This window comes from Salvia hispanica, chromosome 3 (genome assembly GCF_023119035.1).
Source record: "Salvia hispanica cultivar TCC Black 2014 chromosome 3, UniMelb_Shisp_WGS_1.0, whole genome shotgun sequence".
NCBI lineage: Eukaryota > Viridiplantae > Streptophyta > Magnoliopsida > Lamiales > Lamiaceae > Salvia > Salvia hispanica.
This window is the reverse complement of record NC_062967.1, coordinates 11,831,190-11,859,124: the sequence shown is the minus strand read 5'-3', so window position 1 is coordinate 11,859,124 and position 27,935 is coordinate 11,831,190. Positions and strand designations below refer to the sequence as shown.

At 36.8% G+C, this 27,935-nt stretch overlaps 4 protein-coding genes across 4 annotated transcripts; 3 read left to right on the top strand and 1 right to left on the bottom strand.

Annotated features, from left to right (window-relative positions):
* The first annotated feature begins 1,636 nt into the window (after nt 1-1,636).
* LOC125213444 (DNA mismatch repair protein MSH6) lies at nt 1,637-9,499 on the top strand. The gene is made up of 21 exons (XM_048114000.1): nt 1,637-2,640; nt 3,041-3,173; nt 3,327-3,429; nt 3,523-3,576; nt 3,682-3,756; nt 3,942-4,010; nt 4,095-4,178; nt 4,281-4,475; nt 4,736-5,286; nt 5,368-5,497; nt 5,700-5,791; nt 5,887-6,065; nt 6,137-6,339; nt 6,419-6,520; nt 7,054-7,216; nt 7,621-7,907; nt 7,994-8,131; nt 8,392-8,471; nt 8,592-8,691; nt 8,805-8,934; nt 9,006-9,499. The coding sequence occupies exons 1-21, from the start codon at nt 1,800-1,802 to the stop codon at nt 9,215-9,217; spliced, it is 3,921 nt and encodes a 1,306-aa protein (XP_047969957.1). The 5' UTR covers nt 1,637-1,799; the 3' UTR covers nt 9,218-9,499.
* Nucleotides 9,500-9,642: 143 nt separating this feature from the next.
* LOC125213445 lies at nt 9,643-11,752 on the bottom strand. Its single transcript, XM_048114001.1, has 7 exons — nt 11,593-11,752; nt 11,450-11,521; nt 10,792-10,859; nt 10,309-10,426; nt 10,143-10,220; nt 9,930-10,025; nt 9,643-9,831 (listed from the first exon to the last, which is right to left on the bottom strand). Exons 1-7 carry the CDS (start codon nt 11,725-11,727, stop codon nt 9,757-9,759), a joined length of 642 nt encoding a protein of 213 aa, XP_047969958.1. The 5' UTR covers nt 11,728-11,752; the 3' UTR covers nt 9,643-9,756.
* Nucleotides 11,753-16,089: 4,337 nt separating this feature from the next.
* Nucleotides 16,090-16,638, top strand: LOC125209279. The gene has a single exon (XM_048108884.1). The coding sequence runs from the start codon at nt 16,090-16,092 to the stop codon at nt 16,636-16,638; it is 549 nt and encodes a 182-aa protein (XP_047964841.1).
* Nucleotides 16,639-21,840: 5,202 nt separating this feature from the next.
* LOC125211852 (probable beta-D-xylosidase 2) lies at nt 21,841-26,157 on the top strand. The gene is made up of 7 exons (XM_048111794.1): nt 21,841-22,565; nt 23,145-23,426; nt 23,872-24,041; nt 24,123-24,220; nt 24,306-24,656; nt 24,732-25,145; nt 25,423-26,157. Exons 1-7 carry the CDS (start codon nt 22,188-22,190, stop codon nt 26,013-26,015), a joined length of 2,286 nt encoding a protein of 761 aa, XP_047967751.1. The 5' UTR covers nt 21,841-22,187; the 3' UTR covers nt 26,016-26,157.
* Nucleotides 26,158-27,935: the final 1,778 nt, after the last annotated feature.

The following is a 27,935-nucleotide window of genomic DNA, read 5'->3' as shown; positions in this document are numbered from 1 at the left end:
ATTTTGTTTCACTTTTCACAACTTCAACTTGTGTGGTTCGATTCTTGTAATATAGATGCTGCAGTACTGCATACAAAGTAATGCAAGTATTGTAAAAGAAGCTGTTTAGGTTAAAATCGACCTAATGCATGTTGATGTTTTAGGCTTGGTTTACCAGATTTTGAGAGTAATATTACCAAGGTGGGTTAAAATTGTGAAATGAATAAAGATTCAGATCTAAATATAATGAGACACCATATAATCCAAAATTCGCTGCTAATGGTATTATATGCGTGGGTTTGGATCTTGATCCGTCTCGTTGTGAGATGTTTCAAATAATTTGTGTATGATGAATTTCAGTGTCCAAATCTTGTCCTTGGTAGTTTCCTTCTTAAATATTACTCGTATTGTTACACCATCATTAACTCAGTTTTATTTTCACTCAAACTCCAAATCGTATCATAACTTGCGCATCCCAAATTATGAGAAAATATATATATATATATATATATATATATATATATTTTATCCTTTTCTAGTTATTCTCCAATTCTATACTTTTTATTATTTATAAAATGAAAATTAATAGCTCAAAATTGAAATATTACCTAATGAAAATTTATTAATATTTGATTAAATTTTATAAAATAACCTAATCACCAAAGTAAAAGTTAAATACTAAGTACTCCCTCCGTCTCCAAAATTTTGACACGGTTTGACCCAGCATGGGTTTTAAGAATTGTAATGGAATGTGAGTTGAAAAAGTTGGTGGGACGCGGGTCCTACTTTTAAAGTATTAGTTTTATAATAAAATGTGAGTATGAATAAAGTTAGTGGAATATGAGGTCCACTACTAAAAATGGTAAAAAGTGAAGTGTGTCAAAATTTGGGGGACGAAGGGAGTACATAATTTATAATCCTAAGTCATTCGAAAATAGTTTGCTTATAAGTAGATCAAGCAAATTTTCATGTCGTTTCCTATGCGCTTTGTTCATCATCGGCATATCATGTATGAGTATCGTGCAGTACTCATTTGTCAACATTGCGTTTTCAATCTTGTCCATCACGATGTTCTATCGGAGGACTTTGGGCCTTTGCTTGCAGAGAATTGGTCGAAGGCAGAGAGATTGCTTGTTTTTGGGCCATTAGAAGGCTCATTGACCCCGCAAAATTTTGGACAGTTTCGGACTTGAACCTATCTTTATTGCCGAAGAAAGTCTGTTTTTCGCATATTGAATTTGGCATGGCCACATCCTTCTACATTCAAGCCAAGTGCTTGCACAAATGATCATAATGCCAGCTTTTGAATTCACTCCCCCACCCCACCCCACCTGTATTAGTAATCCATACAGTTTGCAATGCAAAATGCTGGATGCACTTAGTCATACCTGGCTTCGCACTGCAGAACAAATCTCATACGGGTCCTCGCATTCTTCATTTTCTTCATGAACGCATCGAGATCAACTCCCACCGTCAATCCCTGTTGTTCAGATAAAATCCTTCATGCAAACAAATATACAAATATGTAATGGATTCTTTGGTTCGGAGATGGAGTGCAATTTTTGTTGTATGCGAAGAGACCACAAAAGTGAGTCAAGGTCATACCCTAGGTAATGCTACTAGGTAACACGCGCCACATGGACACTTCCTCCTCGCCCACCGTCAGTTCCCGCCAACACACGCCATTTCTTTCCCGCCTTCCCTCCCTCTATGCTCTTCGGTATCCGTTCCCGCTTTTAAATCTCTCACTCTCTCTCTCCACACTACTCATTAATGATTACTGAAAGGTCTCCACATTGAATTGATACAACTTTTGCATAATGGCGCCGTCGAAGAAGGCCACCAACGGGCGCTCCCCTTTAGTCAATCAACAGCGTCAAATCACCGCTTTCTTCGGCAAGAGCCCGTCCGGATCATCTCCGGCCCCTTCAGAATCGCCCTCTCCATCCCTCTCCAAGCTAAACCCTAACCCTAGAGTGGGCCCGCCTCCAAGCCAGACCCCCATCACTCCTTCACCTCTCAATTCCAAGCGTAAGAAGCCCCTCCTAGTTATCACCCCCAATTTGGGCGCCTCTTCCGCTGAGAAACCTGTCTCCGAGAAGAAATCGTACGGGGCGGAGGTTATTGACAGACGGGTCAGGGTTTATTGGCCGCTTGATAAGTCGTGGTACGAGGGCGTCGTGAAGTCGTTTGATGAGGCATCTGGGAAGCATTTGGTTCAGTATGACGATGCTGAAGAGGAAAGTTTGAATCTTTCGGGGGAAAAGGTTGAGTGGATTGAGGAGCCCGTGAAAAAGAAGCTTCGGAGGTTAAGAAGGTTTTCTGTAGTGGAAGATGATGATTTCGAGGAGGAGGGGGACGAGCCTGATCTCAAAGAGCTAGAAGATGATTCGGATGATGAGGACTGGGAGGAAAAGGCAGGGAATGGAATATTGGAAGATGAGGACTGTTTGGAGGTTATGGAGTTGGAAGAAGAGGGAAGTGGTGGAGCTGAAGTTAGGAAGAATACGAGCCTCAGGAAACAGAAAGGGGGTGAAGGAGAAGTTGTTTCTGGTAAAAAGGGAAAAATTGTTGGGGAGTTGAAGAGTAGCTTTTCCAAGGTTTCTCCTTCGGGCAAGGCTGTGAATCTGATCGAACCTATTAGCAGAACTAGTACTTATAGTAAGTGATGAAATAGTTATGTTTGTTAAGAACTCATTTCTTGTTTAAAGCGCAAAAATAATTAAATTAAGGTAAATTAAGAGTTGCGTATTTGAAGAAGTTTAGCTTGATTATGTTATTCTTTTGAGCCTTTTTGTTCTACTTCTTCAAGAGTTCATGTTACATTGTTACTATGATTTTTTTAGTTTGATAACCAACATCATCGTAGTAATACTGTAATAAATGTAAACGTGATGGCTTCTATCTGGTAGAAATGGAAGTACTAATTCTTATTGTTGATATCTCCTTAATATGATATGATGCACGCTGTGGACATCTGTAAACTTTAGATAATGTCAATGATGTATAATAGAATGGTATATTGTATGATCAGCAGTAAATCTAAATTATGTCACTGCAGGTGTGAAGGCATCTGATACAACCAAAGAACACTCTTTTTCTCTAACAGCATCCCTTCTGGATAGCCCTTCGATGGTAGACACGGCAGAAAGATTTGCCAAACGTGAATCAGAGAAATTGCACTTCCTTGAGTTGTAAGTTGTTATGTAGCTTTGACCGACCTTCTACATTTATGGAATAGCCTTCTAGTAATGCTGTTAGCATTTGGTGTTCTGATATTTGTTTGAGGCATTGGAATTTGCTAAGATTTACTGGGAACAAATTTGAACTGATTCTCTCTCTGGCAGAGATCGTAGAGATGCCAACCGGAGGCGCCCTGGGGATGAGAAATATGATCATAGAACCTTATACTTGCCTCCAAACTTTGTGAAGAATTTAACAGGTGGCCAGGTAATTGATTTATTCATAATTTCATATAACTGGTTTTATCCCCGTTTGTGGATATCTTCAAATAGTTTATCTGATGTGTTTTGTTAATGTTAGCGGCAATGGTGGGAGTTTAAGTCGAAGCATATGGACAAAGTTCTCTTTTTCAAGGTATCAGCCAAACTCATATAGCTAGTAAAATTTATAGTCAGTGCAAGCAATGTAACTCATTGCTTTTCTGAGATTTGCAATGTTTATCTTTTATTGTCGAACCAGATGGGCAAGTTTTATGAACTTTTTGAAATGGATGCACATGTTGGAGCCAAAGAACTTGGTTTGCAGTATATGAAGGTACTTGACTTGGTTGTTTATTTATGTTGACATGCTACTATTATTAGATGAGAAGGAGAGAATCTTGATCATACAATTGCTCTTCTGAGATTTGTGGTATCTATCTGTCACATATTGATATGCTATTTTCATTATTTTAGCACTTAAAATTAAAGCTGTTAAATGATGGTTGGTTGTGCTACTAGGGAGACCAACCTCACTGTGGATTTCCAGAGAAGAACTTCACAATCAATGTAGAGAAGCTGGCAAGAAAGGTTGTCTTCCATTGTAAAGATTCTGGTTTTAGTCTACTCTAGCTCAATTTTAGTTATTTTAATTTTGATTTTTAAATTTGTTAGGGTTATCGAGTTCTTGTTGTGGAGCAAACAGAGACACCTGAACAGCTTGGCATTCGTCGAAAAGAAAGTGGCTCCAAGGATAAGGTCATTGAAGCAATTGTTCTTTCAATTTCACTAAATTAAATAAGTCCTGGAAAACTTATTTATTGTGTTATGATGTTTAGCAACTACTGCTGATCTTTCCAGGTTGTCAAACGCGAGATATGTGCTGTTGTGACTAAAGGAACTTTAACCGAGGGAGAATATTTTACAACAAACCCTGATGCTTCATATATAATTGCTGTGACGGAAAGCTGCCAAATTTCAGCAAGTGAACAAGGGATCCACATTTTTGGTATCTGTGCTGTTGATGTTGCTACAAGCAAGATTATCCTGGGGCAGGTGGGATTGAAAAGCAGAATTATATTGTTGCTAAGCATATAAAGAGCTTGATGTCTTGAATATGCTTGTGTTCTATCCTGAATAAAGATTTTATGGTTTGCTCCTGGTGGGACATGTTACTCTTGATTTGTGAATCGAAGTAGATAAAGGATATTGTGTATTTTCTTTATATGCTTTTATCAGCAGACTTTATCATGTGCTTTCTTTACTCACATCGATATATTTTCTCTGTTATATTAACTATGGTTCTCTCTGATCAGTTCAGGGATGATGCTGATTGCAGTTCGCTTTGCTGTTTATTATCTGAATTAAGGCCAGTGGAAATTATAAAACCGGCTAAGTTGCTGTGCACTGAGACTGAAAAGGCACTATTTAGGCATACACGAAATCCCCTGGTTAATGAGCTGGTTCCTTTCTCTGAATTTTGGGATGCTGATAAAGCTATTTCTGAAGTTACAAGCATTTATCAGCGCCTTGGTGGTCATTCTCATAGTTCATCAGAAAATAAAAGTACTCTGCAGCAAAGTGATTCTTCAAGGGAGAATGATGGTAGAAACTGCCTACCAGAAGTGCTATCCAACCTCATAAGCGAGGGTGAAAATGGAAGCCAAGCACTATCAGCACTTGGTGCAACTCTTTTCTATTTAAGGCAGGCTTTCCTGGACGAGTCTCTCCTCAGATTTGCTAAATTTGATCTGCTCCCATGCTCTGGTCTTGGTGAAATTGCCCAAAAGCCATACATGGTTCTTGATGCTGCTGCCATGGAAAACCTTGAGATATTTGAAAATAGCAGAAATGGAGAATCTTCTGGGTAACTTGAGCTCTTCTCATTTTTGTTTCAAAATTGCTTGTTCAATGTCATCTTATTTTTCCTCTTCCCTTGTCTTTTCAGGACATTATATGCTCAATTAAACCATTGTGCCACAGCATTTGGTAAAAGGCTACTGAGGACATGGCTGGCCAGACCTTTATATCATCTCAAGTCAATTAAGGAGCGGCAGGATGCTATAGCAGAACTGAGGGTATATTTAACTATGATAACTTTTCTCATCATAAGTTTTATTGTCCAGCCCTTAATGTTTTCATTTGATGTGTTTGAATCTACTCAATCTGAGAGAGGAACTAGTGTAACCGAATATTCTTATTGTTAATTGCTGGTTCATGTAATTTGACTTCTAATGGTAAAAAATGCCTTTATAAATATTGTTTTGTTTTGAATCATAGGGGGTTAATCAACCTAATGTGCTTAGCTTCAGAAAGGAGCTATCGAAACTACCTGACATGGAACGCTTGCTTGCACGGATATTTGCTGGCAGGTGAAGTTGCAGAGATTTTCAGTTTCATACGTTCCATTGATTTTGCTGTACTGCATCCTTCAACTATTCCGTTCTTGTTTTCTGTGTAAATACAGTGAAGCTAGTGGCAGGAATGCAAATAAAGTTGTTCTCTACGAGGATGCATCAAAAAAGAAGCTTCAAGAGTTCATTTCAGTTCTTCGTGGATGTGAAATGATGACCAATTCGTGCTCTGCACTTGGTGCTATTTTTGAGAATGTGGAGTCTACACTACTACGTCATCTATTAATTCCTGGTATAGGCGAAATACCTTTCACTGTATGTAACTCTCCTTGGTTATTAGCTCCTTATAATGGATGTTTCCAGGTTCAGGGATTCCTGATGCCAATCCAATTTTGAGGCATTTCAAGGATGCCTTCGATTGGGAGGAGGCATATCAATCAGGGCGCATTATACCTCGAGAAGGAGCAGATCTTGATTATGATGCTGCATGCCAAGTTGTTAAAGACATTGAATCCAGTCTCAAAAAACATCTAAAGGAGCAGCAGAAATTACTTGGAGATCCATCTGTAAGCATTTCTAAAATAGCCTGGTTTATGATGATCAAATTTCTTGCAAATTTAATCTGATTTCATCCCATTCTTCCAGATCTGTTATGTAACAATTGGAAAAGATGCATACCTTTTGGAAATGCCTGAGAGTTTGACACAGGCGATTCCGAAGGAATTTGAGTTACGATCATCTAAGAAGGTATAACCACAATGTTTGGCTGTGAATTCTGTATATGCCATCTACTTCAGATGCCTTGCTCCCAATGGGACTTAAACATCATCGATTTATTCGAGTGGATAAATTGCTTGTCTAAGAAACACGGTTTTATGCAGAACAAAAGTATTCCTAATGCTGATTGGAAAATTTATTGGCTCTGTTAAAAGCTTCTGTATTTGCCAAAATTTTGTTAATAGTTGGTTAGTGCAGTGATTTCGTAAATGTGTTGAACAACTTTTATACGACATCAATCAGTGATTACTTGTATTTTTAATAGCAAAAAAGGATGTATTTTATTCCATTTTAAGTAAAAACTGCCAAAAATTTAAGCTTGCTCCTTAAATGGAAAATGGTCCATTTGTTCTCCAGTAGCTTATGTCACAAGGGCTTGTGCTTCTTTCATAAATGTTCCAGTAGGTGTGGAATCTGGAATATGTTTGACTATCTTGAGATATTTCTTGTCTTGCTTGGATCTCTATTTTCTTTAATAACTATCTAAACGATTTATCTCAAAGGGTTTTGTCCGATACTGGTCCCCCGTGATAAAAGATTTAATAGGAGAGCTTTCACGAGCGGAATCGGAGAAGGAGTCAAAATTGAAGAGCATATTTCAGAGGTTAATTGAACGATTTTGTGAGAATCACATTAAATGGAGGCAATTCATCTCTACTGTTGCAGGTAATGTATTAATGTATAGTGATGTTCTGAATCTGGAGTTGGACTTTTCTCGGTGTGTGTGCATTATGATTGTTAAGATCTTTCCTTCTATGGGAAAATTGAGACGTAACGAGATTGACACTTGGCTTTAATTCATGCCATGTCTTAATATCCTAGGTAGAAAAAACCAAGTCTAAATTTATTTTAGAAAAGAAGTGACAAAACATTGCTTTCAAAATGTATTTCTGTTTTTATCTTTTTCTTATAGTACTTATTTTATTTAAAAACCTTCATATATATTCGCTTCTGTTATTCTCCTTTATATGCAACTTAATTGATGTAGTTGCTGTTGTAGTAGTATTTGTAGTAAAGAGATCGAATATCTGAACATATTTTATGTATGAGAGTTGGTTCCTGTTTTGCAGAGCTGGATGTCTTAATCAGCTTATCAATTGCAAGTGATTATTATGAAGGGAGAAGTTGTCGTCCAGTTATAGCTTCATCGAATCCTGATGAAGTGCCATTCCTCAGGGCTAAAAACTTAGGGCACCCAGTTTTAAGGAGTGATTCCCTCGGAGAGGGCACCTTTGTCACCAATGATGTCACACTAGGTGGTTCTGGCAACTCCAGCTTTATACTGCTTACGGGTCCTAACATGGGTGGAAAGTCTACTCTTCTACGCCAAGTTTGCATGGCTGTAATTTTGGCCCAGGTTTGGTGTTGGATCTCTTTTCCCCAAAGCACTGCTTGAAGTTATTCTGCTTTCTTTATCAACACGTTTACTTTGATTCTCTACAGATGGGAGCTGATGTACCAGCAGAAAGTTTTGCTTTGAATCCTTTTGACCGTATATTTGTTCGAATGGGTGCTAAAGATCAGATTATGGCTGGTCAAAGCACATTTCTGACAGAGCTTCTGGAAACTGCAGCCATGCTGGTGAGTTGATCTTGTCGATAGGTTAATTAAATGGATATTACCTGGTACCTAACACGTTCAAACCTAACGGGGAGTGTTTAGGAGAAAAGAAATAAATGTCACTGGGGTTCGGAAAAGGTACTTTAGATGGGTTAGGTATCAGGTTTGCAATATGTACAGGGATTGATTATATGATTTGTAATCAGGCTTTATTCTTATAACGAGAGGCTACCTGTATTTGAAATCTTGCCATGCTAACTTGTTGTCAATGATGAATATAGACATCAGCAACGCGCAGCTCACTTGTGGCGCTGGACGAGCTGGGACGAGGAACTTCAACATCAGATGGGCAAGCCATCGCGTATGTGCAACTTACTCTTTTTGTTGAAAATTACTAATAAACAAGTATCCTTAATTCTCTCGGCTTTAGTGAACAGGCATATTTCATTCCTTAATCTCGTATTTTGGTCTCTTTTTGCAGTGCAGCAGTGCTCGAACATTTTGTTCACACAGTGCAATGCCGGGGAATGTTTTCTACGCATTATCATAGATTAGCTGTTGACTACAAGAGTGATCCTAAGGTATGTCAATCATATCTTCTCTTTTCAAACAAGCAATAATGATACTCGAGCAGATAGTTGATAAAAAATTTCAAAGCTCTATGTAAACCTTCCTGCTTGAAACATTCATACAGGTCTCCCTCCGTCATATGGCTTGCCAAGTTGGAAAAGGAGCCGGAGATCTTGAGGAAGTAATCTTCCTTTACAAATTGACACCCGGCGCATGCCCTAAAAGTTATGGTGTTAATGTTGCTAGGTTAGCAGGTACGTAAACTGTTGAAATAGTTTCTGGAAAACATCAAGGATCACTCCCTTACTGGTGCTATTATTTCCAGGACTTCCTGATACAGTTCTACGAAAAGCTGCAGCAATGTCTCAGGAGTTTGAAGGAACTTATGGCAATAAATTAGGTGCCACTCATAGGTGGGAAGACAAAGCATCATTGATCATCGAAAACTTGATAAAGATCACAGCTACTGCTGAAAGCAAGAACATAGACTTGTTAACTAGCCTGCAGTCGAGAGCGAGTTTACTTCTACAACAATAGCATAAACCTTTCCTGTACAGTCTACCCTGCAGATTTACACAATATCCCATTCGCGTCATATGGCGCAATTTTGACCCGTATAATTCGAGTTCAGGTGAAAGAAAACCTACATCAGAGCGGCTAAAAGGTACAAGTGCCATTCCGATGATGACTTGCTCTGAGCTTGAATTTTCTAATGCAATATGCGAGTTGAGCTCGAATATTTGTTGGTGAATATATTTGAGCCTTATTCAAATATTGTCCAAAAAATGCTATATATTTTGTGAAATGTTTTGAGCTCCAGCTGTGATTTTGACTTGTCTAGGTTGCTATAAAGTTTTTTGTAAATGAGTATTAGATACTGTTGAGGTGAAAAACTATGAAAAGGTATCGTCATATCATATTTATGGTACCCTTTCAATTTCATTTAGAGATTGCAGATAAAATTATAAAAAAATGTCATCTTCATTATATTTCTGCAAGGCTTTTCTATATCTTCATCTCTATGTGAAAGAAAATTGGAAAAGAGGGAAGAATACACAGAAGGTACAAATAATTGGTTAAACTTGTGCCTCCATACTAGTACTATGCCACTGCTCTTCATCTTCATTGGAGTTTGTCTCACTATCTGCATTCTGAAACACAGGTAAAATGTTGTTGAACTATTGCACAATTTGCACTATTTAACTAGGTAGATATATTTATGGATATATGTATAGGATATCCAACATACCTGATAATGATGCCTAATGTTGCTCTGTAGTGCTGATAAAATCCTAATCAATATGTACATGGGAACCAGTATACCACTAGCCCTGGCTATAAGCACCTGCAATACCATTCCAAAACATTTAACTTAATTTTTTATTTTCTTTTTGGGTGTTTCCTAAAGCATAGAATGATATTTATGCATAAATGTTTAATGGTAGAAAATGTGGCTACTTACAGTTAGTAATGAAAAGGGGTAATCCCCTGCTCCAGTTATAATAGCAAATAAGTGTCTTGTCAAAAGAAGAGCTGTGAACTGCAAGAGTAGTAAAACTCAAATTTTAGAAGCTAATTATATAAATTTCCATATGAATATGACTCAATAATTCAGAAAATATACTCACAATTAGAGCCAGTGTTGTGCAAAAAGAAGGGCTTCTATGATCTGCATCTTCACATTGATGCTCTGTTTCAACTATTTCATTTTCTCCTTGCTCATTTCTTGGCACTTCCAAACTCCCCCTGTCACATTCAATGAATAATACAGCTATTGCATTAATGTTTATGTACACAATTATGTATATGATGCATGATAACCAACTTATCTCTTTATATAGTTGTACTATTATATTGTGATGTGAGGCTTATCTCTTTATTTTTCTTCTAATAACCAACTTAGTGGGGTATTACTAAGACAAAAAACATAGTATGGGTTTTGAATTATTAGCCTCAAATTGAGGACAGATTAAATAATAAGCCATGAACAAGCCGGTGTATTTAAAAACAAGAAAAAAACAAATCCTTATTTCAGTTGCATACTAAGTGGAGTATAAAATAACTACTAGTCGTATTAATTAATTGAGAAATTGAGAGAGAGGAGTGGATACCTTATTGTCACTGTTGCATCGATTAGCTTTATTTTCTTTGGTGGCGATGTGTAGCCAGGTTCAAATTTCTGCAATTAAATTTATAAATGGAATAAAAAAGAAGCTTTTCATTATAATTATACTACTACTAATTCGAAAAACTCTTGACGTCACAAAAATGAATAAAAAGAAGTGGGGAGACTATAAAATAGTGGGAATTAATTTGGAAAGAAAACTAGATAAGAACATATGGTGTGTCCCATCCCATTGCTGTAATAGAAAAATAAGCAAGCATTCAACTGGATAAAAAAGAACTTCAGTTGAGATAGTGACATTAACATCTATCTTTTCCTTTTAGCACAGTGCATATGTATCTGGATAACCACATCCACGCACTATTAATAATTATACTATCTAAATATGAAAAATAAATGTAATGAACAAAAAACATGAAATTCCTTCTTCTTAATATCTGAGAAAGGACAAACTTGAAAAACTCCAATTTTTTTTGAGGGGTTGAAAAATCCAAACTTTTGAACCTCACAAAACTAGTGGAAGAAAGGAATATGAGAAGCTCTTCAATGCTAATAATTCTAAATCACAAATAATATGAAGAATTTGAAACCAGTTTTATACTATTATTAAAGCCCCTCTGTCTTTCTCTCTATATAAAAGTCACCTGTAAGCAAATTTCGCAAATTGTATTTCCCTTTTCATCGCACCATCTCTGTACACAATCCCTGTGTGCAAACTGGAAACACAAGAATATATTGAATGATCAAAAAAGGGTGCCCCAAAATACCTATATAAAGATGAACATACCTTGACAGTGCCAGAACAAGCACAAGGAGTCTCGAGAGTTTTGCAGCTCTCAAATTCTTCTTCGTGGCAAATTCTGCAAATATTTGATGAATATGATGACCTCAAATCATCTATCAATAACACGATTCCTCTCATGTTTTCCTTCAATAGTTATGAAATTTGTAGTAAACAAACTCTTATATATGTAAATATTTGGAGATGCCAAGTTACACTAATACCCTTAAAGGGAGTTTTTCATGTGGCCGACCTCCAATTAAGCCAAAAAAATTCAATATGTTTTGTCAAACTACAATAATTATGGACTCACCCTAACTTTTTGGTCATTATCATCCGAATTGGTTTCTACTTTATAGGCTCTTAATTTAATACAATCTTATGCTGCGTGAATATTTATGTGTCTTACACTATTGTATTTTGCGACCGATCTTATGGCGGGAGCACGATAAATTTGTTTTTCGAATTTGTAACGATATTTGCTAAGAGAAATCACAATATATGATATACTACTATAAGAAGAGCTGCAATGATTTTTATACTATAAATTACACCAACAACAATATTTGACGTTAATTTTATTTTGTTTGTGTATAAGATCGAATATTTGGTTTTAATGACAAATAAACAACTTATTATAAAATAAAGTGTGCGGCGGTGTGCAATAATATTAGTCTTCTTGATGTAATTATTTGTAGTCAATCGTAGCTGTAGAACACCAATAAAAAGATACCATGAAAAAAGGAACCTTAATTAGCAGTTTTTTAAAATAGAAATTACATAATACTAATAATAACTGAAATTACTTATTTTTGAAAAATATGAGTTGTATGATTGCTGGATCAACGGCTCACTAAATTATACCAGAAATTTAAATTTATGGGCCCACAATTTACCACAGCACGCTCTAACATCAGCTACATGGCCCATTATCCGCAGGGCCCCAAATTCAACCTGAAATTACTTAATTTTTTAATAGAAAAATAGAAATTACATAAGTGGGAAATGGGTGGCGTATTATTTTATTCGTAGTTATGGATAAAGAAATATAATAAATAAAATTTTCATTTAGTTGTTGCGTTGTTGGATTGGACCCTATAAAGATGAGATTGGTAGAAATACTACTTGAAAGCTAGCTCACGGGAGAATGTGGTCATGCTCACGCTATATATATATATAAATCAGTTAAAATATTTTAAATGTAAATATATATAGTTGACGAAAATGAAGCAATAACACAATGTTGAGCTCCATACATCCTCGAATATGACGTGTCATAGTAAAATCTACAATAAGATATTTATTTTGTTTTATAGTACTATAAAAACTTAATAAACAATTTAATACTTTTTTCACGTTTTTGTAATTGTAGCAATATGCTATATGAAATATGGCTTCATGTTATGCTTTATTCTGTTTTGACTGTTTAAATGTGTTTTTAAGTATTTGGAGTTCAATTGTTCTTCTTAGTGTCAACCCAATACTAGTACTACAATTTAATTATTTGGTGTTTATCCTCGTTATCTTCTTATCTTGCTTCTTTCTCCCTCTAATTTCATTTTTATTCTATTTCTTGCTTCTTTCTCTCTTTAATTTCATTTTTTTTTCATTTCTTCAAATATATTTGATCAATTGATGATCTAGGTTAAGAATCTGAAAATATGTGTGTATTTTGGAATTAAAGAGCGTAAGCATTGTGTTCAAACTTCAAATAAAAATAAGATTGGCCCAATTTGCTCGTAAGATTATCAACATGCAATTTCGGATCAGGAAAAATGCAAATAATTTTTTAAATAAATGTGACAAATATCATATTTTTCACATACATCTCTTGATCTCATCCTAATAGTTATATGTAAATTCTTCGGACTAAAAGTTAGTATTTTCGAAAATCAATAAAAAGTATTATCTTCTTTTTTTTTTTAAATCCAACCGATGAGATACTTCGACGCTGTATGAACAAGTAGTATTTTAACATCTTAAGATCATCTCTCCAAACAATTTTGAAAAACTGAAAAGAAATATATATAGAAAAGTGTTTGCAAACTCTACCTTTTAAATTAACCAAAACCTTTCATAGAGGATTGGGTTTTGTCGATTTTGAATAAATGGATATATGTGTCTTGCAAGTTGCATCAATTGTTTCAGTGGTGATTGGAAATTGAAATAGACCTCAAATTGACTATTTTCAGAAAAAAATAATTTGCATTTAATTTGAAGTAATCGCTTGGTTTTTCTTTTTTTTTCCATTGAAATGATAGTGAAAAGTAAAACGGACCCATGTAGGTGAGGTTGGTGGGCCTTGTGATTGTAACATTACTTTAATAATTATTTTATTATTCATAATATATGTATGAGATATTTCATTTTGTGGTGTTGTAAAATCGAATGCAGTTTTATATACAGTTAAATTTCAGTTGGGCCAATTTTATGCAGACAACTGAAAATTTAAATAAGCATCATTTGTGGTTGATGCAAAAAATGTTACTACTACTATTTATTTAATTGTCAACTCCATCGACATTGTAAAAGGAAATAAAAATCGCATAAGGATCCAAGTTTATCTTGAGTTGTAGTCTCGATATTTTGCATGCCTTGAGCGGCTGCTGGTCCTGGATCAGTTGAACCAGTTGGGCCTCGATCAGACGAGCTCGTGGGGCGTGGTGACGGATCACGGCTGGGCTGTGTCATCACGTGCGCTGAGGCCCTATGGGCTATGAGTATAAGTTGGGACATACTCCCGCCGTCCCAAAATAGTTGAGGTGTATTTCTTTTTAATTTGTCCCTAGGTAGTTAAGTCTTTTTTTGGTAATAACTTCATTCTCTCTCTTACTTTATTATAATATTACTTTATTCTCTCTTTTACTATATATCTTTCCTTTATTCACTCTCTTACTTTTCTCTCTCCACGTTAATCTTTAAAAATCAATTTCTTAAATCTCCTGAAAAAAAATGCTCCAATTATCTTGAGACGGAGGGAGTATAAAATAGGGATATTTGAGATACACGATAATTAATGCATGGTAAAGTAAGAGAAATGAAGAAAATTGTAGTAAAAGTAGCGTTAGTAGATAATGGAACCCACATTATTATTAGTGTTTAGTGATGGGACCATACCACATGTAAATAAATAAATGTATATGAGTAATAAGTTGGGACAAATTTTTATAAATAAGACTATTTTTATGGGACGGACGAAAAAAAAAAAAAAATGACGTGACGGATATCTGTTAACTATAGAAAAAATTGGGGCATTACTAATAACCAAATCTTCCTCTCGCGGTTTTTAAATGATTGGGCTCAAAAGACAAAATGGGCCATCAGATTTTTTCTGGATCACTGTTTATTTTACTGATATTGGGCTCATTTTTAAGCCGGCCTTCACATCTTGTTGTTTTCAAGTTGCTTTCATAAAAAACTGAATTAAATCCATACTACTAAATTTTATGATCATGTTACCAGTATATATATGATTTTTTATAATTCATATGAAGGAAAAATACTTGTTTTATTTCCATTCACTTACTATACTATCTTTTTTTTTTTCTTATAATGCGAACTTCCATTGGTTTCAACTATAAGTTGGAAATACTTGTGCAAATGTATTTCGATCACTTAATTTCACTCTCTCTTTCGTTCTTTGCTTTTTATATTGATTAATGAATTTGTAAGATAAAATTACAAGTAGTTACTTTTTCCATGACATAATATAATAGTATTAGATGAAAGGTAATGCCGTTGAACGGTTCCTCTATACCGACTTAAATTGGTTTGGTTGGTATGACTTAGTACACTATATTTTCACTCATAAATATATCAATATCGCTTCACATCTTCTAAATTAGCGCAAATCCCCAACAAATGTCTATTTCTATTTTTGACCAATTCTTAATCACTTTCCTAAGTAGTGCTAATATCATTTTCATTTTTACCAATTTGGCTATAATATGTCCTGAGCAAGTGTTAATTCTCCATCTGTTTTCCGACATAAATTTATATACTACTATTTTAAAAATGAATTATCAAACTTAACTTCCTATGATATCGTATTTACTAAATCAAGAGACTTGCAATAATTTGATGTAACAAATTTACCTAAAGACATTGTGTTATTATAGTGTATATAATTGGCACTACAAAATAATTCAAGAAAAAATATGGGATGATATAGTGTGCATGCATTAGATATTAAATTCATTTTTTAATTCACATGGTATGTGCTATTTTTATGTGATTCAACACCAAGTCAACCAAATATTTGTTGAAAGTCATATTCATTTATATCAACATTATATTATATAGTCTGGTATTAAAATAAAAAATATGGAGTAACAACTTCATTTGACATTGTAATTAGTTGTTACTGAGTCCAGCATCAGCACTAATCTCAAAGTTGGAGCGGTTTAACAAACCCCTCTCTCTCTCTCTCTCTTAATTTATAATCCAACAAAACGCATGCTTTTACTCCATTTAAATCTCCTAATTCAATTCAAGCCGCCGCCGATGGGGAACGCCGCGCCGCACCGCCTACCCGACGCATCCCGAAGAGTCATCCTCTCCGACGGCAGCGTCGTCACCTACGACTCACCAATCACCGCCGCGGAGCTCATGCTGGAGCACCCGCAGCACGTGGTGGTGGAATTCAATCCGATCGCGAGCGGCGGAAAGCCAGCGCCGCTCCCGGCGGATCAGAAGCTCGAGGTCAGGAAAACCTACCTGATGCTCCGGATCAGGAGGGGAAAGCCGATCCAGCTGTCGTCGGGGGAAGCTCGGCGATTAATCCTCGCGAACAGCGCAGCTCTCAAATCAAACGCCGCGCTGGTGTCGTACACCGGATTCCTGCCAATTTTCGCGCGGATTTGCACCGCGGCGAAGAATAGGAAGCGATGGGATGAGAGGGAGGAGGCGAGATTGGATTGGTTTGCGGAGATATTGGAGGGGAGGCCGGAGTTTATGAGGAGGCAGATGTCGGGGAAGGGGTGGAAGCCGAGTTTGGATCCGATTCGAGAGAAAGCGGTGAAGGCGAAAGTTCGACATTGGATCACACTGTGAAGTTTTAGTAGAAGATGGCCTCAGCCTCATCAGCTTTACATATAACTTGTGATGTTGCTACTCTGCTTTGCTTTCGATATCTAAATTATCTTCTTATTCTTATGTTTTTTGGTTTGTTTTTTTCCTAAATTGAACCCAATGGAATCTCCAAATTTCTTTAAAATAAATATTTAACCCAACTTAATCGCCCCAAAAACTAGTAAAATTCAAACTACAAAAAAAATTGCACAAATATATAAAAAAAACCAAAAATCTGATACTAATTAATTTTCTATAGTTAAAATTAAAATATACACCGTATTACGTATCAACCAAATAGCATGTCCAAAGAATTACAATCATCATAATATATCGTAACATTTATTTTTATACTACTAAAATGGGTTGTTACCAACTTAGCATCATTATTTAAGGCACAGTAGCACGTCCAGAATTAAGTATTGGGCCAGTGGGAGAAATTTGATTTGGAATTGGGCCGGGGTAAATGTTAGAGCGTGAAGGCCCAAAATTTCTCTTGTTGTACCCAGCCCAAATTATCTCTCTTGCATTTACTAACCCATAAACTCGTGATTTGAAAGGCATGCGACAAACCATAATCTTCCCTTTACTATGTGCTTACACTTGTTAGGCTTAGTTGGTATCACCAGTCGCAGATCCAAGATTCATAAATGGGGGGGGGCGCAAATATATATTAGTAGGTTGGTTTAGAGCGAGAATGATAATTTTTTTCGATTTTCAGGGTGACGTCGGGGAAAACGGAGGAAGCGGACATGGTAATTTTACGTACGGATAAGAGGAGATCAGTCGCACGGAGGCTCCCCCCTCCACCCCAAAGATCCGCCACTGGATATCACAATTGCATGTCTTAATTCCAAAAATGAGAAACTAAATAGTGTCGAGTGCTGTATAAAAGATGAATGCGTCTAATTCCCTATTGGATTTTGCAAAACAATGTTTGTGATAAGAATCCACCAACATCAACCTATAAAACTACATCCTTCGACATTGTTAGTATGTGCAAAATCAGAATTGTGAATCTTCTTCGATAAATAGGAGCTGGCTCTAAAATCATACTACTTGACTTAATTGAATTTAGGATGGTTAAGACAATAGTGAAAAAACTAAAACTTCATGATTTTAAATTTATATTTGAAACTTTGTGGAATGGACTAGACTTCAAGGCAATTTAGTGATTTCAAAGGACAATAATAATCTCTCTATAAATTGTTATTATTATTATTAGATGTTGAAATATTGCTAAAAATGTACTCCTAGGTTCAATTTATTTTTGGCGGAAAATAAAATATAGTACTAGTACTATAAGTAATCTAGGCTCTTTTTGCCCACTAAGCTATACAAATATACAATTGCAATGTTAATATTACTGTCCCCCGAAATGAGCTTATCATATTATATTTTTGCCTGCTATGAAATACCGCTACAGATGTATAAATACAGGCGCTGACGATGTAGTAATATTAAGTATGTCCTCTAAGTCTAAGATACCTACATATAAATAAAACAAAAATATAAGATAGTAGTATTATATAAAACTTTGCCACTCCATGACCAAGGTCGATTGCCATCTGTAATTTTGAAATTTAATTAATTGAATTCAAATAACTAATTGACATCATAATTCATAACCGAATTATCTAATTAACTTAATAAGTTATCAATGGAGAACATGACAATGTTCATTATATTATTATGATTTATAATTTCTATAACTACATTACGATTTTCTTAATAATTTATTAATTGTCGACACAATAATAAATATAATTACTACTATAATTATATACCTAAATTTATTTATTTATTGTTATTATTATATTGAATATAATTTATAATTATAAAAAAATTATAAGCCATATTTAATTAAAATTATAATTGAAATCCTTAAACTAGGAAAATAAATACTGAAGAAAAGTTAAAAAAAAAAAAGAATTTGTAGCGATAATGGATTTCATTAATATATGTTTCATTTGACCGCGTAGATTTGCACAGAAATTACAACGCGTGTTGACCATCAAATTGAGTAAATCAAATCTTGGTGATCAAATCTGGACCATTTCGATCCGGAGAATCCCACAATTTTATCATGTCTCATGCCTATAAGTACCTTTCTCTTCTTCCTCTTCATACCACAAATATTTTTTTGGAGTTCCGAGTTGAAAGTAGAGAGTTATAAATTTTATGATTGTTCTAAGGGGCATGCATCAATATGTTAGATGTTTTGTTAGATAAGTATGGGAGGAATCCCCTCGCCTTGGAGGGCCATGTCGCCATCCTCGACCTTCTTTTCAAATCCCCGGTTGCTCTGGAAGCAGCCCGCCACAGGAGGATCGCCGACAAAAGAAATATATTGCACGCCTGTGTGACATACAACTCGCTAGAGTCATTCAAAATATTGGCTGAGAGTTGCCCTGAGCTGATAGAGGCAGCAGACGTGGACGGCAACAGCGTACTGCACATAGCTCTACACATGAAGCGAACTGACTTCATCGTATATCTTGTGCAGGATACAAGTGATGATGATGAAGCGATTAAGACATTGTTCACCATCCAGATTCTGGAAAAGAATCATCACGAATCCTGATGCAGCTAGGATTAATGTATGCTCCTTTGCTGCTTCAGATGATGGTGAATAGCCATGAATAATTTATTTCTTTTCCATAAAGAGGGAATGGAAAAAGAAAGTATGCATATGAAAATGAAATGAAAATTAAAAAGGTGATGGTATAAAACGTAGCTGGGCGAGAGGACGCAATAACAGCCTCACCTGCGCGGTCTCCTGCCAAAGGCCACCATCATCTGAAGCAGCAAATTAATCCTAGCTGCATCAGAATTCCTGATGATTCTTTTCCAGAATCTGGATGCACTAGTGTGGTGAGCAATGTCTTAACGAAGAACATGTACTGCGAGATATATACACGCAACACTTTAAAGGTATACGTCACACAGGCGTGCGAGATTGAGCAAGCGGAGATTTGACAAGAAGGTCGAGGATGGCGATTCCTCCCGTAGTTGTTCAGCAAAAGACACGCTGAGATCAAAAGCAACGCCGATGACATGCGATACCTTTCAATGGCATTACCTTTCATCTTAAGTATTACTACTAATCTGGGTTATTACCAACTTAGCATCACTATTTAAGGCATAGTAGCTTAGTGGGAGAAATTTGGTTTGGAAATAAGATGGGCTAAGACCTGCAAATTGGCAGCCCATACAACGGCCCAAATCCGACCCGACCAAGAAAGAAATTATGTGTAATACTTTCAGATTATATCTTTATCATCAGCATATAATGAGTATTTTCAATTCTACTTTTGTATTTACTGGTCTGAATGTTTTTGTTTGTTCACTTTTCTTCTTCTAGAATGAGAAAACTTGCGTGTTGTATTAATAAAACTGTGCAAATCAATATAACTTTGCCACGTAAATGAAAGGTGACTTGTGTATTGTATTATCAATCGTCTTTAATAAAGCTCTAAAATCGTAGTACTATGTCTATACTTAACTCATATAGTGAAATTAGGACGGAATTAAAATTTTGTGATTTTAAATTCAAATTTAAAACTCTATGAAACAGGCTAGAGGATTTAAAAGACAGTATCCCCTCTATATTTTATTTTCTTTATAACATGAATATATGATTAGATATTGGCATATTGCCCATAGGAAATGTTACTCATTCAATCCTTACGCTTATAGGCTCATTTTACTTTTGGTTGAAAATAAAACATATAGGTAATCAATGCTCTTTTTGCCTACTCAGGGCTTTTCAAAATTCTAGTAATAATTTATAAATTTTATTGTCAGCTTATTAAATTATATTTTCGCCCGCTATGGCATACTATATGTATAAAAACAGTCCCTGACGATGTAGTAATATTTAAACATGAGTATGTCCCCATAAAGATACGTACATATAAATAAAACAAAAATACAAGATATTATATAGTAATACTTTGCCACTCTATGACCAATGATGGATTGCCATCTGTATTTTTGAAATTAAAGTAATGCAACTTGCAAAGCGGGCAAGCATATCGGAGCATTATCACAATTCACAAAGAAGAATAATACGTATGACAGTGGGGGAGTTGCTTGAAAGCATCGTTTTGCACCATTATGTGATTTCACTTTCTATCTTATGAAACTCTATTATAGGCAAAATACTACCCAACTCACTTATGACATTTTTGTTACTTAAAAATTAAAATAATGTAGAAATTATATTTGTCCATGTAATCTTTATTTAGATTGAGATATTTTTCCACAAGAGATCCCCCATTAGAATCATGGATGTACCAAAATACTAGTTGCAAACTTCTCAAAATTTAGATCTAAAATATTTGTGTCTTTTTGGACTTGTCAATTGTCACAATGAACAAGAAAAAATACTTAAGTCGTCTCATAATATGAAGTTTATACTCCTAATAAATAATCTCTCATTCCTAATAAATAATCTCTCATTCGGAGTTAAAGAATTTATCAAAATAAAAACTTTCTTAAGAAGAGAAAAAACATCATACTATCAAAACAAAGGGTTAGTGACTTAACACAAAATTGTACATCCGTATATCAAACTCTCACTAGCTAGGGTTAGTAATGGTTTCAGGTTCTTTGGCAATGAGAGAGTTCAAAACAACTACCAAAACTATCAACTTGATTTTCTTAAAATAGAAAGTCTTACCAACATATTCACAACTCTTTAGTTAGCCTGATAAATGTGTGACAGATATATCACGTATAGAGAATTATATTTTTTTTCTTACAAAGAATTTGTTGCTAATTAAGGGCATGATAGTTATTACATGGAAATCTGGAGTATTATTTATTACTACTACTATTCTTCTACAGATAACAGATTATATATTGCAGATCTAGATCTGTCTCATATGTTAATCTATTCGTATTTTTCTGGACAAAATCAATTATTATTACTTTTTCTTACATTATTTTTTTCTCATACTTATTATCCATTCACTTAATTCATTAAACACCATTTTTTTATCCTCTTGCCGAAAGAAACTGCCCGGTTAATTAAGTTTCTTTTTCCCAACTGTCAAGCAAACTTAGCAAAAGATGTGTTAAACATCATCCATTTAGAATAATGTACATACATTTACTCAATCAAATGATATTAACAGAACACTAAAAAAATATAAAATAAAATAAAAATTAAATCCAGTAACTAATACAGAATTAAATCAACACGAAACTTGCATTTGGTGATCACATTTTTCGCGGTTTCATGACTTCACCTAATCAATTAGAAATATAATAAAAAGCTTCCATAATAGGAAACCTCACTTTTGTGCAACTTGCACGTTTTGCCTCCAAATAGTCGATTTAAAAAAATTTGTTGATCCTCGCAACTTGCAACCCTCTCTCACCAAAATCATGGGCATCCATCCATAGTCCATACAAACTTACAAACTGCTCTCACCATCCTCTTTCATAATCCCTAACTCATCTTCTATATAATTGTACTCACTCCAATTCCACTTTCCCAATTCATTTCATTTTCATACCTTACCATGAAAATATCCCTCGCCTTTCTCTTCCTGCTGTTGGCGGCGGCCGGAGCGCGGGAGCCATTCGCCTGCGATCCACGCGACGCCGCCACCAAAACGCTGCCGTTCTGCCGGGCGGATTTGCGGGCGGAGGAGAGGGTGAGGGATTTGATCGGGCGCCTGACGCTGCAGGAGAAGGTGAAGCTTCTGGGGAACAATGCCGCCGCCGTGCCGCGCCTCGGGATCAGGGGCTACGAGTGGTGGTCGGAGGCGCTCCACGGCGTCTCCAACGTCGGTCCGGGGACCAGATTCGGCGGCGCCTTCCCCGGCGCCACCAGTTTCCCGCAGGTCATCAACACCGCTGCCTCTTTCAATGCCTCGCTTTGGGAACAGATCGGCAAAGTAAGATTCTGTTAAATCGTGTAAATTTTAATTTTATTTCATTTTAAGTGGATCACTTTCTAGTGTTACTTTTTTTTTTTTTTTTTTTTATCAATTTATACACATAACAATTCTAGCTTTTGAATTTCTGTTCATTTATTTCGAATTGTAGGTAGGACATTTAATACTCAAACGATATTCATAAAGTTGTTCATATAAATTCAATCGCAGTGTATAGTTGCATCAGAAACCATTATCTTGATTATATAAACGTTATCTCATGTACTATTCAATTATTGCGCTTTCCGAAAATGTCTTATCTTCTTATCACCATTAATAATCATATCTTCTTGGAACTTTGTGTGAGATCCATATTAATTAGGCTAAGAAAAGTAATTATAAAAAGTGTACATAGATTAAAATAATACTTCTGTAATGGAGTATATAATTAAGACAATTGGACTAAAAGTCATGTCTAATTTTATCTCTTTGTTCGTAAACTTAGCTAGCTTCTGACAATGTATCTTGGCATGTATCATCTGAATCTCATATTAATTTTGTCTAACGAAGACGGAACTAATATGGGGCGATTATGGACAGGTTGTGTCGGACGAGGCCCGAGCAATGTACAACGGTGGGGTAGCAGGGCTGACGTATTGGAGCCCGAATGTGAACATATTGCGGGATCCGAGGTGGGGGCGGGGGCAGGAGACTCCAGGGGAGGACCCGCTAGTGGCAGGGGAATACGCAGCGAGGTACGTGAGAGGTTTGCAGGGGACGGAGGACGGAGAGCGGCTGAAGGTGGCTGCCTGCTGCAAGCATTACACGGCCTATGATCTCGACAACTGGAGCGGGGTCGATAGGTTCCACTTTAATGCCAAGGTATCCAAACGTCTTCCACCTCATTACATTCAATACACTATCACACAGCTGCCCGCACTATGTGCTGTTCCAAATCTAGTCTGGGCATTTGGTCAACTCTTAGATATTGTTTACTTGTTAAATCTATCCCAAAAATATAGCCTTGTGTTTTCGTTTTGGATCATTCACCAAAATTAGTTTCTATCGATTTATAGTATGTTTTTTTCTTTGACTCATTTTCCATTGACAATACTTAATACTTAAAAGAAAATTAGTCTTAGCTATGAACGACATGAGTTTTAATGTAAAATTGATAAAGTACGAAAAAAATAAAGAGAATATGTGGTTAAACTGTTATTAGTGGAAAATGAGACTCTCACTGTTATAAATAGAAGGTATTGTATAGTTTGTTATAAATAGAAGGTATTGTATAGTTTTAATGGAAAGACTTTCCCACAATTTGCAGGTAACAAAACAGGACATGGTGGACACATTTGATATTCCCTTCAGAAGTTGTGTGAAGGAAGGCAATGTTGCTAGTGTGATGTGTTCCTACAATCAAGTTAACGGCATTCCTACCTGCGCTGATCCCAAACTTCTCCGAGGAACCGTGCGCGGTGCTTGGCGTCTCAACGGGTTAGAACATGTTCTCAACTCCCATCAAGAATCAATATAATTAAATCATCTGACTTGTTGAAATGCTGATCATGTCATTAGGTACATTGTCTCCGATTGTGACTCTGTCGGCGTATTCTACGACAATCAGCATTACACCTCAACTCCAGAAGAAGCTGCTGCTGATGCAATAAAAGCAGGTAACAAGATTACATTATCTAGCAGCATCAATTCCATGATCATGGACACTTTGTTTGATTGATGTGAATCTTTGTTGATCTCAAGGTTTGGATTTGGATTGTGGGCCTTTCTTGGGAGTTCACACAGAGAATGCAGTTAAAAAGGGGCTTCTCAAAGAAGCACAAGTCGATCTTGCACTGTTCAACACCATCACAGTTCAAATGAGGCTAGGAATGTTCGATGGAGAGCCATCATCTCACCCATACGGCAACCTTGGCCCGAACGACGTCTGCTCCCCTCCCCACCAAGAACTAGCACTAGAAGCTGCTAGGCAAGGCATTGTTCTGCTCAAAAATCAAGGCCCTGTGCTGCCTCTCTCTACACGCAAGCACCACCCTATCGCCGTCATTGGACCTAATTCCGATGTTACTCTCACCATGATAGGCAATTATGCTGGTAAGAAGATTAAAAAAAAAAAACTACACACTATTTGAGCTTTTGTCTTACATTTTTTTGCCATCTTTCGTGCAGGTGTGGCGTGTGGTTACACGACGCCTTTGCAAGGTATAAGGAAGTATGCTAGGGCAATTCATCAGCCAGGATGTGCAAATGTCGCCTGTGCTAGTGACGCGTTGTTTGGTGGCGCCATTGAGGCTGCCCGTACGGCTGATGCAACTGTCATGGTTATGGGGTTGGACCAATCTGTCGAGGCAGAGTTCAAAGACCGGACAGGGCTCCTGCTTCCTGGGCGCCAACGGGAGCTCATCTCCAAGGTTGCTGCTGCCTCAAAAGGCCCAACCATTCTTGTGTTGATGACCGGTGGTGCGGTTGATGTCTCCTTCGCCAAGCATGATCCGAAGATCGGAGCCATTGTGTGGGCCGGCTATCCTGGCCAAGCCGGTGGTGCTGCCATTGCTGATATCTTGTTTGGAGCTCATAATCCTGGTAAATATATATACTGATTTAGGTTATTTGATCATGGGAGATGGATCATTTCGTAACTATCTTAAAATACGAATTTCAGAATTTATCAGTTGACAGCACAAAATGTATCAGTCCGTAACACAAAACATATCAGTTGCTCATCGAACTGATATATTTGTGCTACCAACTGATATTAGTTGGCTACTGATACCATTTGTGTCACCAACTGATATGTTTTGTGCTTTTAATTGATAAGTTCTCAACTGAACCATTCCCTGTGATAATGTTGATTGTATAGGTGGGAAGCTTCCAATGACATGGTATCCGCAAAAATACCTCAACAACCTGGCTATGACAACAATGGACATGAGGCCAAATCCTTCAAAAAATTACCCTGGGAGGACTTACCGGTTCTACCAAGGGCCGGTCGTGTATCCATTTGGTCACGGTCTAACCTACTCCAGCTTCGTGCACACGATAGCTGAGGCACCTAAGATGGTGTACGTCCCTGTGGACGGGCGCCACCACTCCAACACGACAAGCCAATGGGTCAGGGTGACCCATGCCAGGTGCAGCCGGCTGTCGATTAGCTTTAGTGTGGACGTGAGGAATGTGGGGACAAGGGAGGGGTCCCACACGGTGCTGGTGTTCTCCAGCCCGCCCGGGGGCGGATGGGCGCCCCACAAGCAGCTGGTTGCGTTCGAGAAGGTGAGGGTGGGCGCGGGCGGGCAGGAGAGGGTGCCTATCAGGATCCATGTTTGCAAGCATCTGAGTGTGGTGGACACAGCCGGGATTCGGAGAATTCCGATGGGAGACCACGCGCTGAGTATCGGAGATTTGAAGCATTCTGTTTCACTTCAACCGCAGACACTTGGTGTCATCAAATCATAGCTCAACATTCTTGGTTGATTCGTAATTGTAGTGTTTAGGCTTATTGGTTCAACTAGCTAGTGTTTGGAATATGGTTATTTTAAGGAATCTCGAAGAGATTCCAAAACAAGATTCGACATAGAAAGGAATATGATTTGATCAAGATTGTCTATGTTTCGCTTATTGATCTAATTATTTTTGCCAAGAATTTTGTTGTAATTGTATTTCAAGAACAAGGTCATGAAAAATGAGGGACTTGGGAAACAGCTTAAAAGTTCAATTCACTACGTATTTTTTAAGCAACAAGATAATACAGATGTAACAATGAAACTCAATTCTGATATTCATATGCAATTTTCTAATTACCTTGCTCTTTTAGTTTAGATATACTAAATTAGTAGAGTATATAAATCAATCCTAAATTTTTAGAGTAATTTTCAACATTTGAAACATAAATTAAGGAAGATGAAAGTTTTCGCAATTATCTCATCTTTCTTTCTTAGCATATTACATGTTGATGTGACAGTCACTTTAAAACACGTGGATAAAACAGCATTAGGAAAAATAACAGCATCAAAATAAGTTCGAAATGACTTTTTTTTTCACCTTTTTTAAACTGGCTATCTTAGAGCACTCCCAATGGGGGTGGCGAAAATCCGGCGATAAATCGCCGAACATCGCCGGATTATCGCCGGCCGTTGTGGTGAAAACGGCGATAATTCGGCGATAATGTTACCGTTTTTTCGCCAACCGGCGTTTTATCGCCGGACTATCGCCGGCCATTGTGGGCGACGCTCGGCGATAAATCGGCGATATTTAAATTTTTTTTTTTTTTTTTCGGCCCAACGGCTATTTTTACATCCCACCCCTATAAATATTTCCTCCACTTCCTCCATTCATCACCCACAATCTTCATTCTCTCCATTTTCAATCTCTTCTCCCAATCTTCAATCTTCATCAAATTATGAGCTTTTGGAAGAAAAATTCCCGCTCGGGTAAGGGTAAGGGTAAGGGGAAAGAGTCGAGTTCACAAATTCCCAACATGGATGAAGCAAACGAGCAGTGGATGCACTCGTTGTTGGCGATGGGTTCTCCTCCCGGCGACCCACATCGACTTGAGTGGGGATGGTCCGCACGAGCGCCCGGAGAAAAGGCGGCCCTCTGGAAATGCATCCAAGGCCTGCAGATTAAGATGGGCCTCGAGCCCGATGCCCCTCCGGCCCCTCCGTCTTAGTTTTTTTTTTTTTTTTAATCTTTGTTTATTTGCGGTTTTTATTTGTAGTTTTTTTTTTTCTCGATTTTTCAATGATTAATACAACGATGAATTGTTCATTATTAGTCTATTTATTAAATACATTTGTAGGAAAATTAAATAATATAAAAAATAATGATGTAAAAATGAAATGTTGAGTTAAGGAGAAATAAGGGAGAAATAAGGGAGAAACCAATGTAGCAGTTGGCTAAAAACTGGGGATAAATGATGTGGCGCTGATGTGGCAGGAGTTAGGGAGAAATAAGGGAGTGCCATTGGAAGTGCTCTTATCAACACATAATTTGTTACAAAGGGGATGGATGAATCTTGAGATAATATTGAAATTATATACACGTATTTAAAAATCCATCAATCAGATAAGCCCAATTTTAGTACTAGTATGAAAAGATTGTTTAAGGTTCTGTGTTGTACAAATCGTCAGATCTATCAAAGTACTAGTAATGCACAATTGGACCTAGCCCAAATTATTTAGGTCTGATAGTTAAATGAGGTGATGTGTGATATCATTCCAATGACGGCTTGTCATGTGTTGTTGGGAAGGCCTTGGGAGTTTGATAGGAGGGTGTATAAGAATGGTTTCACCAAAGGCTTGTGAGTGAGGGTGAGCTAAAAAAGCCAAGTGAGAGTGGGGGTGGTGAGAGTAAAAATAAAGTACCTAAACAAGAAAA